Raw genomic sequence first — 16,476 nt, 5'->3', positions numbered from 1 at the left:
TACATAACTACTGGAAAACCATAGCTTTGACTATTACAGACTTTTGTCGGCAAAGTAATGTCTCTGCTTTTTAATATGCTGTCTAGGTTGGTCATAGCTTTTCTGCCAAGGAGCAAGCGTCTTTTAATTTCATGGCTGCAGTCACCATCTGCAGTGATTTTTGAGCCCCCCAAAATAACGTGTCACTGTTTCAATTATTTGATTGCCAGGACAAATATCAATAACCTCAGATATGCAGATGACACCACACTTATGGCAGAAAGCAAAGAAGCACTAAAGAGCCTCTTGATGAAAGTGAAAGAGGAGAGTGAAAAATTTGGCTTAAAACAACATTCAAAAAACTAAGATCATGGCATCCGGTCCCATAACTTCATGGCAAATAGATGGGGAAACAATGGAAACAGTGAGAGACTTTATTTTGGGGGGCTCCAAAATCACTGCAGATGGCAACTGCAGCCATGAAATTAAAAAACGCTTGCTCCCTGGAAGAAAAGTTATGACCAACCTAGACAGCATATTAAAAAGCAGAGACATTATTTTGCCAATAAAGGTCCGTCTAGTCAAAGCTATGGTTTTGCCAGTAGTCATGTATGGATGTGAGAGTTGAACCATAAAGAAAGGTGAGCGCTGAAGAGTTGATGCTTTTGAACTGTGGTGTTGGAGAAGACTCTTGAGAGTCCCTCGGATTGCAAGATCAAATCAGTCCATCCTAAAGGAAATCAGTCCTGAATATTCATTGGAAGGACTGATGCTAAAGCTGAAACTCCAATACTTTGGCCACTTGATGCGAAGTACTGACTCATTGGAAAAGACCCTGATGCTGGGAAAGATTGAAGGCGGGAGGAGAAGGGGACGACAGAGGATGAGATGGTTGGATGGCATCACTGACTCTATGGACATGAGTTTGAGCAAGCTCCAGGAGTTGGTGATGGACAGGGAGGCCTGGTGTACTGCAGTCCATAGGGTCACAAAGAGTCAGACAGGACTGAGCGACTGAACTGAACTGATTTAGAAGTAACCCGACCCTCATACAGCCCTGCACAGTTTTGCTTCCTAGCTGTAAGAGGAGTTATTCGGGACACCCTAAGATAAAAATGACCTACACACACACACACTTGCATCCATTATTCCCTTCCCCTTCCCAAACCTCTAATTGCCTGTTTGAAATTACTGCTGTCACGTTAACAACACAGAATTAAGCTGATGACAAATTACCGAGAAAACAACAAAATAAAAACATTTACTATTGTATTTTAAAAGATGACATAAAGTACTAGAGGGGAAAAAAAATCTCAAATGCTAACAGTGTTTACGTAGTGTGTAAATTTTCTCCAAATTTCCAATATGTCCATAATATACGTAATTTTAAAGGAAAAATAATTTTAAGAAGAAATCTGTGAAAATGGAAGCCCACAGCTTCCAAAGACCATCTGACCATTCTTAATCTGATTTGGGGCAGATGCAGCAGTTTGAAAGGCCAGGTCTTTTGTTGGGGAAGGAAGAGATGGGCGGAGCAGGAAGAACGGTCCTCTGTAGCGTCTCAGTCCTGTCATACAATCCAAGTCAAATTAATGCATTAAGAGTAGCGGGGCGAAAGGGAACACCCCGGGCGCGGCTGCAGGGATGCCGGTGGGACCTATCTGCAGAGGGCGCCCGGGAGGCTGCGAGCCGCTCAGCCCGCCCCAGCCTCTCCCAAGCCCCGCCCACCAGAGTCCCCGCCCCGTCCCCCGCTCAGGCCCCGTCCCCGGCCCCGGCCCGGCTTTGCTCCGCCCGCCACAGTCACGTGGTGAGGCGCAGAGACGAGCCGGTAGCTGATGCGGCCGCGAGGTATTCATCATGGAGCTGGCGCCGCGAAGCTGTCCCGTGCTGGTGCGGCTGCTGCTTTTGGGCCTGAGCACGGGTAGGTTCGGGCAAAAGATGCTTCAGCGGCCGGTGCCTCCTTCTCTCCTCCAGGGATGAGAATCAGTTAGTGGGTTCGTGCTTTTTAAACCATATTCCTTTCCCCCTGTTTATACCTTGTGAGATTATTTTGCTTTTAAAACTCACTCAATTTTTTAAATTCAGAGTTCTTTTTCTACTTTTTTCTGACTCTGCGTATTCTGATGCTTTTTTTCTTCCCTGCGCGTAGTTAGAAGCAGTTTTGCAAGATGTAAGGTTTGGAGAAGCTGATGATCAATGAGGTTTCCACTGTCTAAGGGCCACCTTCCTCTTCCTGCCGTGATTGGCTGCAAAATGAGATTATAAAGTTGTTGTTGTTGTTGTTTTAAGCTGAAACACTCTGTCCAGAAGACTCTAAAAAATAATACCACTAATGGGACACTTTATTGAGAGTAAAACTTTCTCCCTGTACCTGATCAGAACAAGCAAGATAATATCTACCCTCATTGCAGTCCTTTTTGACAAAAACCAATTCGTGTTTAATATGATGACTTGCAAGTTGATTTTCAGTCTTTTCTTCAAGCAAAATGACTCCTGATCTGAATCAAGAACTGCGAATTCGAACTGGCCACAGACTTGTCTTGTGATCAAGACAGTTGCTTAACTTGTTTTCCCTTCTGTAAAATGGGGATCATATGACTCTTCTGCTTGTGCCTGGGAACTATCCAATAGGTTGCCCACCAGATTTTAACAGTGGTCACTGGCAGGGAGGCTTCCCTGGTGGCTCAGCGGTAAAGGATCTTGCCTTCTCAGAAAATTATGTGCCAGTATGCACTTTTGCCACAGTCCTGAGGCCAGTCCCCTGTCTCGTGCAAATAGAGCCGCTGCCATCTGTCAAATAAGCAAAGATTTTTTAGTGGCCTCATTATTGCTTTAATTTTCATATCTTTGAATATTAGTGATTTTTTTCACATATATATGACATTCATATTTCTGTTTTCATGAATTATTTTCTTGTGGCACTTATCCATTTAATTATTAAGATCTTACTTTTGTTGTTGTTGTTATGACTACTGTTATTTATTGAATGCCTAGTAGGTCCTAGAAATTGTCAACTATCTTGATTGTTGCAAAGATCTTGTATTTTTTAATTGATCTAATGATTAAGGAAGTACCCTTTTTCATATTTATTTCTGATCTTTATTTGTTGTTTTGCCTTTTATTTTCATTGTATAGAAATGTAACAAGTTTCTGTTCTCAACTCTTGATATTTTGCTGTATAGTCTCTGGGAGTCTGCTTAAATTGTTTCTCCATCCAGAGGTCAAAAAAACATTCAACTCTATTTTCACATCTAAATTTTAAAAATAAAATATTTGATCCACTTGGAATTCATTTTGGTTAATAGTGTTAAGAGAGGATCTATATTTCTATTTCTATTTTTTTTTTTTTTTTTGCTTCAAGAAAGCAAACAGTTGCCCTGGCATAATATATTGAATAATTTTGCCCCACTTACTTGTCGATGCCTCTTTAACTGTATACTAAATGAGAAACAAAAATCAACGAGATGCATTTTGAGATTTTTTCTTTTTTCCCCTAAATGTAAATCTCTCTCTCTTTTAAACAATTATAAGCATGTTTCATGCTTTCCTGTTAAAAATCCAAACATTACAGAGGGTGTAGAGGAAAACGTGAAAGCTTTCAGCCCCCTAGGCCTCTGTTAAGTTGGGTTCGTTTTTTCATAAGTTGAAAATTTATTCAATCTAAGTTGAATTGTTTTTCTTTATCTCCACAATGTATTGAAGTAAATACATAAACATAAACCAAATCATCTGCAGCCTAGCCCAGCCATCACTCCTAGGCTTGGAATTTACCTAGACATGGACATTCTTCAGGAAGACCGTGTTTGTGTTTCAGGAGCTGTCATCAGCTGGCCCATGGAAGAGAGCAAGGAAGAATGGGGTTATGTGACTGTCCGGAAGGATGCCCACATGTTCTGGTGGCTCTATTATGCCACTAGCCCTTACAAGAACTTCTCAGAACTGCCCTTGGTCATGTGGCTTCAGGTAAAAGTGGTTTTACTTCCTGACCTGAGGTTGAGGCCAGGTTTCCCCCACTGACCACCTTGCTCACCTTTAAAGGCTCACAGCTCAGCAGTGAAGAACTGATGTAGTTCAGCAGCGAGGTAGGAGTCTCCTAGACTTGAGGATTCAGCATCCCTCTGAGGCAGGCAAAGGCAGTGTTACTGCCAAGGAAGCCAAATCAGAGAGTGAGAGGTTCTGGCCTTTTGCTGGGGTCCTTTTCTACTAAGCCCAAACCAGACAGGGGTAGGAACCCTTACCGGATGCTCCTGAAGTCACATTTAACAATATGCTGATACAAAGTGTTTCTGGAAGGTTCCAAAGCAAAAACTGAGCTACCCTGACCAGTCTTTCATCTCCCTCCCCTCCCAGTCCTTTCCTCGACCTGAATTCCTTGCCCTGAGAAAAATTGATATTTTGAAAGAACTCAGCCTTTTGTATCTCACTGTTGAGTGTTGGGCCCTCTCCTTCTCCCTCAAGTGTGTTTGCATTTTAATCTTGAGCTCTGTTGGTAGGATTGAAGATAAGAAACTGGTTGAAAGTTCTTTGAGGGGCCGGCAGAGGATCCTTCCTTCCATTCCTAAAATGTCTCTCAGAAGTTGGCCCACGCCCACCTGGAATCCACGATCTAGGGAGGGGTTGAGGAACGTAGTCTTGCTTCACCTTCTGGAAACTATAGGCACGTCCCAGCTGGGACGCCAGGTTGCTTACCAGTATGTAGGGTGCCCTTGTACTCATCCCCATGAGATGTAAATGTCACTTTGTCCCAAAATGTTATTGTTCTTAAGCAGCTTCCCAGTGCTCCCAGCTTTGCCAGTGGATATAGACTTTTTTTTTAATTGATTGATGATTCCTTTACAGTATTGAATTGGTTTGATTTCTGTCATACATCAATATGAATTAACCAGCAGTGTACATATGTCCCCTCTCTCGTGAATCTCCCTCCCACTCCTGCCCATTCCCACCCCTCTAGGTTATCACAGAGCCCCCGTTTGGGTTCCCTGAGTCTTACAGCAAATTCCCGTTGGCTGTCTATTTACATGTGTTAGTGTATATGCATCCACGCTACTCTCTGCATTCATCTCACCCTGTCCCTCTTCTCCCCACCCTTGTCCATAAGTCTGTTCTCCTCGTCTGCGTCTTCATTGCTGCTCTGCAAACAGATTCGTCAGTACCATCCTTCTAGATTCCATATATATGCATTAATGTATGATATTTGTCTTTCTCTTTCTGACTCACTTCACTCTGTATAATAGGCTCTAGGTTCATCCACCTCATTAGAACTGACTCAAATGTGTTCCTTTTTATGGCAGAGTAGTATTCCATTGTATATATGTACCACAGCTTCTTTATCCATTTATCAATGGACATCCAGGTTGCTTCCATGACTTCACTACTGTAAATAGTGCTGCAGTGAACACTGGGATACATAGATCTTTTTCAGTTTTGGTTTCCTCAGGGTATATACCTAGAAGTGGTACTGCTGGGTCATATGGTGGTTTTATTCCTAGTTTTTTAAGGAATCTCCATACTATCTTCCATAGTGGCTGTATCAATTTACATTCCCACCGGGAGCGCAAGAGGGCTCTCTTTTCTCCACACCCTCTCCAGCACTTGTGGTTTGTGGATTTTTTGTTGGTGGCCATTCTGTCTGGTGTGAGGTGATATCTCATTGTAGTTTTGCTTTGCATTTCTCTGATAATGAGCAACGCTGAGCATCTCTTCATGTGGTTGTTGGCCCTCCTGGATGCACACTTATTGATGAGATACTGGAGATGAGCAGTTTGCAGGGAGGGGCCTTTCTCTCTTAGGATTATGGCAAGTATTTTCTCTGAGAGCTCAGCCGAGGGTGCAGGTGGGAAAATGCATCAGAGGAAGAAGGCGTCCGTGTGGCCCAGGGGACTTCCGTGCCTCCCAGGGGGCTGGAGATGGAGACACGGCAGGGCTGTCAGGGAGGGCCATGCGGTGGGCACATCCCAGTCTGCCTTACTGCCTCACATAGGCGAGGAGAAACACTTCCCTTTTCTGGGCTTTGGTTTTCTAATCTGGGGGATTTCAGTGGTTTTCAAATGTTTTATTAATCAGCAGAACTGTTTCCACTTCCAAGTGAAAGCTTACAGGCCAGCCAAAGCAGAAGAAAGCGGTGCTGGGCGGAGGTGGGGGGCGGAGCGCCAAGCCCACCCACTCAGCACCCCCTGGTCCTGTGCGGCTCCTCAGGCACTTTCTGGAACACAGTGTGAAAACCACTAAATTTCAGAAACTGCAGACCTTCTTCTTTTGGTTGAGCACAGAGTAGGGTGGTTTTTTATTTGAATGAGTTGCCAACATTTAAAAATCAAGACATTTCCTTCTTTTTTCCAAAAATGTAATGACTCGGGGGCTGAACTTGCTGTCCCAAAGGTGGGTGGTGGGGGCCCCCCTTGCCGACAAGCAGGAGCTCCTGACAAGGGGCCACACCTGACCTCTCTGTTCCTTGAGGTGCTCCCTCTCTGGCCTCTGGGAACCATCCGGTTTGTGACCTTTGATTACTGTGAGCTGAGATGCTATTTGATGGTTTTCAACCAGCTAATGAACTGGCTCTTCATCCCCCAGAAACCCAAGGGAAGCAGGCAAGAGTAGGAGTAAGGAAGAGAGAATTAATGCAGGTTCAGAGACGGTCTGTTTCAGCAGCCTGCTGAGAACATGGACACTAGCTTTTCTGAGTGGGTCTTTGAGAATCGAGGTCATGTCTTCTGAGTGGAGTAGCTCTGAGTGATGTAGTGTGTTACTTTAAGTACACTTTCAAGTCATTGAAAGCTTTTCAGTTTGTCCTCTGACATATTTGCCATAGAGTCACTGCATAGCCCTGGGCTGTGGCAGTGCCGCATCGCAAAGTTCTAGGCAGAAATGATTTTACAGTGGTACCTTCTCAAGTAAAACAAAACAGGAAAATGGGATTTCTCCCACAAAGACCACACCCCTAAGATTCCAGCCTCCTTCCCTTCAGTTTGGTTCTGTCCCAGCCTAGCAAGTCCACTAGGAAAAAGGTGCCCAGCTTTCACTCAAAGGACCCTTACTCTCTTCTTTTTTTTTGTAAATTGAAGTATAGTTGGTGTACAATATTATATAAGTTACAGGTATACAATATAGTAATTCACAATTTTTAAAGGTTATACTTGATTTATGGTTCTGTAAAATATTGGCTGTATTCCCTGTGTTCTACAATATATCCTTTTAACTTATTTATTTCATACACAGTAGTTTGTACCTCTTAATTCCCTTCCCCTACATTGCCCCTCCCCTCTCCCCTTTCCTCACTGGTAACCACTGGTTTGTCATCTATAGCTGTGAGTCTGGTTCTTTTTGTTACACTCAGTAATTTGTTGTATTGTTTAGATTCCCCATATAAGTGACATCATGCAGTATTTGTCTTTCTCTTTCTAACTTATTTCACTTAGCATAATACCCTCCAAGTCCATTCATGTTGCAGCAAATGGCAGATTTTTGTTCTTTTTTATGGCCAAGTAGTATTCCATTGTATATATGTACCACATCGTCTTTATCCATTCATCTGTTGATGGACACTTAGGTTGCTTCCATATCTTGGCTATTATGAATAAGGCTGCTATGAACATTGGGGTGCATGTATTTTTTTGGATTAGTGTCTTTGTTGTTTTTAGATATATACCTAGGAGTGGAATTGCTGGATCATGTGGTAGCTTCAGCTTTCTTTAGTTTTCTTGAGAAACCTCCATACTCTTTTCCACAGTGGCTGAACCAATTTACATTGCCACCAACAAGGATTCTCTTTTCTCCACATTTGTTATTTTTGTTCTTTTTGATGATTGCCATTCTGACAGGTATGAAGTGATATCTCATGATGGTTTTTATTTGCATTTCCAAATTATTATTAGCAATGCTGAGCATCTTTTCATGTGCCTACTGGCCATCTGCATTCCTTTTTGGAAAAATGTCTGTAGAGTTCTTCTGCTCATTTTTAAATCAGTGTGGTGTTTTGGTTTTGATATTAAGTTGCATGAGCTGTTTATATATGTTGGGTATTCACCCCTTTTTGGTTATATCATTCACACATATTTTCTCTCCCATTCAGTAGGACTTTTCATTCTGTCAGTGGTGAGGACCCTTGCTCTTAATTCATTGTGTGTTGCATGCATTTTTCAATGTTGTCACATAAGTCTGTGATCCTAGTGTCACATTCCATCCTGTAGATGATCATGGTTTACTAACCCATTGCCCTGCTAGGGAACATTGGTGTTGCATCCTTTTCCTGTTCTCGATATGGCTTTAATGAAGAGCTCCCTGTGATTTGTGAGCTTTTTAACGCTGCATTAGGAAATCTTAAGATATAGAGTGCATATAATTAGAGAGATTTATAGCCTCTCAGTTTTGTAATGGCTTGGCATAGGTTCAGCACATTAGATAGTTTCATAAAGTCTTTTCCTGTCAGGGTCCTTTACATACCCCTGAGCCCTGACTCTATGTTGTCCTTTTTCTCCTTCAGATTTCCCTCTGTAGATTGGCCTGGCTTCTGTTTTGCTGAGCTGTTTCCTTCCATCTTTGTGTATCTCCCTTTCCTATCCATCTTGCACAGGGAGACAGTATCCTTTTATTTGAGGCATATCCTGTTGGTCCTCCCAGTCTCTGCGGTTTTATCCAAAAAAGCACTGACCATCCTTTTCCCTTCACCATCTCCTGAAGGACCTCCTCCCTTCTCTTACACCTTAGAACCTCTGCCTCTTATATTTTGAGGCCCCAGCACTGAGCTTCTGCTCAGAATCCTGCCTCGCCCCTGGACACCTGGGGGACTGAGTGCTTCCTGCCCTGGGACGTCTGTGTTTACTGCAGTATATCCTGGGGATCATCTTGATCAAACTGCCCCTTGGTCTGGGTCCCTTGTAAATCCTCAGGGTCACTGAGGGGTGGGTGATGGAGAGTCACAAGGCTCCAAGGCCAGTCCTGGTGGCGGCCCTAATTACACGTCCCCTCCACGGGCCCTACTGCTCATCTTCAAAGGGAGAGGGTTTGGACGAGATGTCTTGAAGTCAGCGAGCCCCACATCAGGCCATGGCTCAAGCTCAGAGAATCAAAGAAAGGAAAGTACCCTCGGGGAACGCTTGACCTCGGCACTTCCTATTGGCAACACTTCAGCAGTTACTAGGGGGCTCAGTGAGTCCAGACGTCCCTGGTGATCCTATGCAGGGCCCTGTCGGGCTCCTGGGCACAAAGCCTTTCTGTATTCCTCATTTCTTTGGTTATAGGAAACTGCTTTCATTCAGCCTCCATAACCTTCTCTGAGTTCCAGTGGGCAGATTCAAGCAGTTGATAGTTAGAGAAGGGAGGGGTTGCAAGACCAGGGAGAAACAAACAGTCAAGAGCAGCCTTGGGGTAACGTCCTGTTTCATCATCAGAGGATATTGTTATTATTCAGTCACTAAGTCCTGTCCCACTCTTTGCGACCCCACGGACTACAGCACACTAGGCTCCTCTGTCCCTCACTATCTCCTGAAGTTTACTGAAATTCATGTCCATTGAGTCAGTCATGCTATCTAACCATCTCATCCTCTGCTACCCCCTTCTCCTTTTGCCTTCAGTCTTTCCCAGCATCACGGTCTTTTCCAGTGAAATGCACCTTGACTTCAAGTGGCCAAAGTATTGGAGCTTCAGCTCAGCATCAGTCCTTCCAATGAATATTCAGGATTGATTTCTTTTAGGATTGACTGGTTTGACTCCTTGCTGTCCAAGGGACTCTCAAGAGTCTTCTCCAGACCACAGTTTGAAAGCATCGATTCTTCCGTGCTTAGCCTTTGTTATGATCCAGCTCTCACACTGTACATGACTACAAGAAAAACCATAGCTTTGAATCTACAGACCTTTGTTGGCGAAGTGATGTCTCTGCTTTTTAATACGCTGTCTAGGTTTGTCATAGCTTTCCTTCCAAGGAGTAAGCATCTTTTAATTTCATAGCTGCAGTCACCATCTGCAGTGATTTTGGAGTGCAGGAAAATAAAATCTGTCACTGCTTCCATCTTTTCCCCTTCTATTTGCCATGAAGTGATGGGACCAGATGCCGTGATCTTAGATTTTTGAATACTGAGTTTTAAGCCTGCTTTTTCACTCTCTTCTTTCACCCTCATCAAGAGGTTCTTTAGTTCCTCTTCACTTTCTGCCATTAGAGTGGTATCATCTGCATTTCTGAGGTTGTTGATATTTCTCCCAGTAATCTTAATTCCAGTTTGTGATTCATTCACCCTGGCATTTTGCGTGATGTACTCTGCATAGAAGTTAAATGAACAGGGTGACAATATACAGCCTTGTCATACTCCTTTCCTAATTTTGAACAAGTCAGTTGTTCCATGTCCAGTTCTAACTGTTGCTTCTTGACCTGCATACTGATTTCTCAGGAGACAGATAATATGGTCTGGTATTCCCATCTCTTTAAGAATTTTCAACAGTTGGTTGTGATCCCCATAGTCAAAGGCTTTAGCATAGTCAATGAGGTAGAAGTAGACGTTTTTCTGGAACTCCCTTGCTTTCTCTGTGATCCAGTGAATGTTGGCAATTGATCTCTGGTTCCTCTGCCTTTTCTAAATCCAACTTGTACATGTGGAAGTTCTTGATTCATGTACTGCTAAAGCCTAGCTTGAAGGATTTTGAGCATAACCTTGGTAGCATGTGACATGAGTGCAATTGTGCAGTAGTTTGAACATTCTATGGCATTGCCCTTCTTTGGGATTAGAATGAAAATTGACCTTTTCCAATCCTGTGGCCACTGCTGAGTTTTCCAAATTTGTTGATGTATTGCATGCAACACTTTAACATCATCTTTTAGGATTTCAAATAGCTCAGCTGAAATTCCATCACCTCCACTAGCTTTGTTCGTAGTGATGCTTCCTAAGGCCCACTTGACTGCACATTCCAGGATGTCTGGCTCTAGGTTAATGACCATACCATCATGGTTATCTGGGTCATTAAGACCTTTTTTGCATTATTCTATGTAATCTTGACCTCTCTTCTTAATCTCTTTTGCTTCTGTTAGGTCCTTTATTGTGCCCAAACCTTGCATGAGGTGTTCCCTTGATATCTCCAGTTTTCTGAAAGAGATCTCCAATCTTTCCCGTTCTGCTGTTTTCCTCTATTTCGTTGCATTGATCACTGAGGAAGGCTTTCTTCTCTCTCCTTGCTGTTCTTTGGAACTCTGCATTCAAATGGGAATATCTTTCCTTTTCTCCTTTGCCTTTCACTTCTCTTCTTTTCTCAGCTATTTGTAAGGCCTCATCAGACAACCATTTTGCCTTGTTGCATTTCTTCTTCTTGGGGATGGTTTTGGTCACTGCCTCCTGTACAATGTTATGAACCTCCATCCATAGTTCTTCAGGCACCCTGTCTACCAGATATAATCCTTGAATCTGTTCATCGCCTTCACTGTATAATCATAATGGATTTGATCTGATCACACCTGAATGGCCTAGTGGTTTTGCCTGCTTTCTTCAATTTAAGTCTGAATTTTACAATAAGGAGCTCATGATGTGAGCCACAGTCATCTCCCAGTCTTGTTTTTGCTGACTATATGGAGCTTCTCCATCTTCGGCTGCAAAGAATATAATCAGTCTGATTTAGATTTTGACCTTTTGATGATGTCCATGTGTAGAGTTAACTGTCATGTTGTTAGATAAAAATGTTTGCTGTAACCAGTGTGTTCTCTTGGCAAAACTCTGCTAGCCTTTGCCCTGCTTCATTTTGTACTCCAGGGCCAAACTTGCCCATTACTCCAGATATCTATTGACTTCCTGCTTTTGCATTCCTGTCCCCTAAGATGAAAAGGACATCCTTGTCTGGTGTTAGTTCTAGAAGGTCTTGTAGATCTTCGTAGAACCAGTCAGCTTCAGCTTCTTTGGCATCAGTGGTTGGGGCATAGACTTGAATTACCATGACTGAATGGTTTGCCTTGGAAATGAACTGAAATCATTCTGCCTTTTTTGAGATTGTATCTAATTACCCCATTTTGGACTCTTCTGTTGACTGTGAGAGCTGCTCCATTCCTTCTAAGGGATTCTTGCCCACAGTAGTAGATATAATGGTCATCTGAATTAAATTCGTCCATTCCTGTCCATTTTAGCTCACTGATTCCTAAGATGTCCATGTTCACTCTTGCTATTTCCTGCTTGACCACTTCCAATTTACCTTGATTCATGGACCTAACATTCCAGGTTCATATGCAATATTCTTTACAGCATCAGACTTTGTTTTCACTAGCAGGCACATCCACAGCTGAGCGTCATTTCCACTTTGGCCCAATCTCTTCATTCTTTCTGGAGCTATTAGTAATTGCTTTCCACTTTTCCACAGTAGCATATTGGACACCTTCTGACCTGGCGGGATCATCTTCCAGTGTCATATATTTTTGCCTTTTCATACTATTCATGAATTTCTCAGCAAGAACACTGAACTGGTTTGCCATTTCCTCCTCCCGTGGACCGCATTTCATCAGAACCCTTTACTATGAACCACCTGTCTTGGGTGGCCCTGCCTGGCTCGGCTCATAGCTTCATTGAGTTACACAGGCGCCTTTGCCACGACAAGGCTGTGATCCATGAAGGCATCATCAGAGATTACATACCACAGTATCTTTCAGCTATTTTGCTTATATTGAAACCCCCTCCAGGTAGGAAAAGTTAATGATTAACAATGCTGCCCACCAGCATGTAGACCCCAGACCAGTTGGACCTGAAGGTTGATGAGGTTGACTCCTTACCTCACCACCAACCCATGAGAAGAATGTCCATGAGCTGATCACGCCCTCTTTGAACAATTTCGTTAATATAAAACTTGTCACTATCTTCCCCAAGTTGGGACGCTTGATTTTGAGGGCATCAGCGTGCTGTGTCCCCCATTACCTGGCGAAGTAATAAAGCTGTCCTGTTCTACTTCACCCACAACCCTGTCTCTGAGATGTGATTTGGCACCGGTGCACGGAGAAGCTGAGCTTTCAGCATCCCTGGTTCACTGGACCACTTGTGTCCTGTGTGTAAGGTTGACCCAGCCATCCCTGAATCATAAATCATTACAGTGAAGGTGGTCATTGTTGTAATGATGAAGGTTTGACAAACATTCTTTCTGAGTTTATTTTTGTTTCTTTCTTTCTTCCACAGGGTGGTCCAGGTGGTTCCAGCACTGGCTTTGGAAACTTTGAGGAAATCGGGCCCCTTGATCGTGATCTCCAACCACGAAGGACCACTTGGGTACAGTGAGGAAGGCCCCGAACTCTCAGTGCCACGTGGCCTCTGCCAGACTGAGCCCCACCCGATCCCATCCCATTCTGGATGGGCTCCCAGGTTGAGGGACCCCACCCCGCCCCCTCCCTCTTCCTCTATATGCAGGGGGACCTTGGGCGCTTGTCCACAGGCCTCCTCTCCATCAGCTGCTTCCATTTCTTCAGGCAGCTTGTCCTACACTGGTCACCTTCCCAAGTCAGTGACCTTTCTCTCCACTTCCCTGCAGAAACCTCTGTCTGCTCTAGCAGACATCTGGACCTTGGCGTTACCCAGGTGCTAGACCTTCCTACAATCTCAGACACGAGAGTCCCACCCTCTGGCCACGACCTCCAGTCCTTTCTTTCTTCTCCTCCTCTCCTATCTCAATGCTTGTCTTCCTCCAGACTTCAGACCCCTTGTCTTCTGCCCTTATGGTGCCTCTCTGGTTCTCTGTCTCTGCCCTGTGCCTTCATTCTTAGCTTCACCTCCTCACCTAGCCCCTCTCTGACCAGCCCCCACCCCCCGGCTCCCTCGTTTTCTCCCTCCAGTCTGGGGTCTGTCCCGCTGTCCCCATGCTTGACCGCTGCCCCCAGGCTGCCAGACGCTGAGGCCTCAGTGGGTGGGGGTGCTGCTCTGGGCTCATGGCCACCCTCTGCTCCGTGCCTCTGCTCCTCGCCCATCTGCTGATGGACACTTAGGTTATTTCCACCTTTTGGCTGTGATGAGTAATACAGGCAACATCAGCATACAAATACTGGTTGGGTCACTAGTTTCAATTTTGGGGGGAATTTCTGGGTCCTTTTGTAGCTCTGCGTTTAATACCCGAGGTTGTTAATATTTTTCATTCACCCCTCTTTCACTGCCTTTCAGGGGTGCTTTCAAAGGGTTCTCCCACCCCCACCCCCTAATCCATATGCCACATGAATGAAAGTCTCCAATGCCAGTCCCTCCTTAGTTTACCATCTTGCAGTTTCCCGGAAGATCAGATCCAGTTTCCGACACAGAAATTGGCTCCTGCCGCCCCCAGGCACCCCTCCCAGCTCCTCCCCAGTGCCCTCTTCCTTCAGGCCTTTGCAAGGACGATTCCTGGGCTTCGACTTCATTCCTTGGGCCACCTAGTCACACCCAGCTCACCATGTTCACCTCTGAGACTCACTGCAGGAACACCTCCTCCTGAAGCTCCCCTCAGAGTCCTTTGATTTTCCTGCTTGTCTCCACACTGATCTTTAAGTGGATTTTACTTTTGACTCAGGGTCTTGGCACAGGCTGTTCCCTCAGCCTGAAACATTCTTGTATGTGCGTCCAGGTGAAATATCACTTCCACCCGCAGTAGCAGAGTGCCCCCACTGCCTTGTCCCCAAGCCTCCCATGACAAAGAGAGTCATGTGACTGGGACAGAGAGCTTGAACAGGAAGTGAGGAGATGCTGGCCTTGGTCCTGATGCGGCCATTACCTATCCAATTTTGTGACCCTGGACAAGTCCTGGGCCTTTTCTGGGCTTTAATTTCCTAGTCAGTAAAGGACATGGCTGGACTGTGTTATTTACTAGGGATCCTTCAGGATATGAAATTCTGAACTTCTATGGGAAAGTTAGTAGAATAAATTCTGTTTTTGTAGTGCTCAGCAAAGCCAGCCACCGTGGAAATTGGATTCATCTTGAAGAAAACATGTGTGTTTTCCAGACCTCCTGCTGCTTCGAGCTGTTGCTCAGACTGACACTGCATGGTTCTCCTTGTGCTAACGTATTACATCCAGGACATTTGTATTGGGTGAAAGTGACAGCCTAGATGCTTCGATCCCCACGTATACGTGACTCTTTCTTTCTTGGCTCTCCTTTTCTTTGCTGTACTAGTCTGTGTCCCTAGTCCAGATTTTGTTTCAAACCCATTTTAATAACAGATCATAACCACACTGATATCCTCACATGTGTGGCTTTTGTTGAGCTCATAAAAGATGATCAAAAGATGGTTGGAGACTGGCTGGCTGACTGCGACATTTGACTTTCCTGGGGTGGTGTTGCAGCTCCAGTCGGCCAGTCTCCTGTTTGTGGATAACCCCGTGGGCACTGGATTCAGTTATGTGAACAAGAGTGATGCGTACGCCAAAGACCTGGCGACTGTGGCTTCAGACATGATGGTTCTCCTGAAGACTTTCTTTGATTGCCACAAAGAATTCCAGGTAAGCGGGGCTTCAGAAACAGCTCAGCGAGGGACTCGCGGTCACAGCACTGAATCCATTAGGTGCGAACACCCGAAGAGTTACATGCCCAGCTCATTCCAGAGAAAACCTCTTTATACCCAGGGATCGGGTTGTGGGCTTCTGTTTCTGTCGTCTCTAAAGATGGTTTTAGCTTGAAAGGATGACCCTGCACCCAGTCTTCTACTCAAACATAAAAATCAGATATGGGAGGAAAGAGCAACAAAAGCAGATTTGTTTTGCCTGGCCATTATACACAGTAGAAATTTGAAATGGATTCACGTGAATTAAAATGCAAAAAAAAAAAAAATGCATTCAGGATATTTAATGCTTTGTAAATTCCTTTTCTTCCTAGACAATTCCATTCTACATTTTCTCAGAGTCTTATGGAGGAAAGATGGCTGCTGGCATTGCTCTAGAACTTTATAAGGTAACAGGGAAGATGACTTTGTTGTTTGGGCCCAGGCAGAAACTGATTATGTTACTTGTTGTACTCACCTGATAATTAAATATACTTTGAATAGGACCTTGTACATAGAAAGTAAGTCTGTAGTAATAACCGTAAAAAGTTTCAAAAAGAATAGTGAAGTTGGCACTGTAAGATATTAAACAAGCTATTCAGCTGAGTAAAGCAATTTGGTGCTGGCATAACAACAAACAGAGATAAATGTAGCAGGCTAAAGAGTCTGGAAGCATATTTTATCTGTACTTGTATATATGTATGTATATGCAAGTGACTGTATGTATATGATACATATATATCCTACTTACATATGATCATATATAAATGATAGGATGGCATTTCAAATCACTGAGGGACGGGCAGAATGTTCAGCAAATTGTTTGGAGGCAAATAGCTATTACTTTGGAAGTTAGTAAAGTTAGATTCTTGCCTTGCATAAAACATAAGTTTTTTGGGTTTTTTTTCCTGCACTGGGTCTTCATTGTTGCACACGGGCTTTCTCTAGTTGTGGTGAACAGACACTACTCTTCGTTGCAGGGCACAGGCTTCTCATTGTGTTGGCTTCTCCTGTGGGCACAGATTGAGGTGTGTGGGCTTCAGTAGTTGCAA

The 16,476-nt window shown here is 44.1% G+C and overlaps 1 protein-coding gene across 1 annotated transcript in view; it reads left to right on the top strand.

Annotated features, from left to right (window-relative positions):
* The first annotated feature begins 1,793 nt into the window (after window positions 1-1,793).
* Window positions 1,794-16,476, top strand: part of SCPEP1 (serine carboxypeptidase 1) — a 31,200-nt gene continuing 16,517 nt past the window's right edge. Inside the window, exons 1-5 of the mRNA XM_081585327.1 lie at window positions 1,794-1,900; window positions 3,794-3,942; window positions 13,107-13,196; window positions 15,231-15,386; window positions 15,760-15,834. Coding sequence (XP_081441453.1) covers window positions 1,837-1,900; window positions 3,794-3,942; window positions 13,107-13,196; window positions 15,231-15,386; window positions 15,760-15,834 — 534 coding nt within the window. The 5' untranslated portion in view covers window positions 1,794-1,836. The remainder of the gene's footprint in view (window positions 1,901-3,793; window positions 3,943-13,106; window positions 13,197-15,230; window positions 15,387-15,759; window positions 15,835-16,476) is intronic.

Source organism: Giraffa tippelskirchi, chromosome 3 (assembly GCF_054371585.1).
Source record: "Giraffa tippelskirchi isolate mGirTip1 chromosome 3, T2T-mGirTip1v1.2.pri, whole genome shotgun sequence".
Classification (NCBI taxonomy): domain Eukaryota; kingdom Metazoa; phylum Chordata; class Mammalia; order Artiodactyla; family Giraffidae; genus Giraffa; species Giraffa tippelskirchi.
Note: the sequence above shows the minus strand (reverse complement) of the source record. Positions and strands in the feature narration are given on the sequence as shown.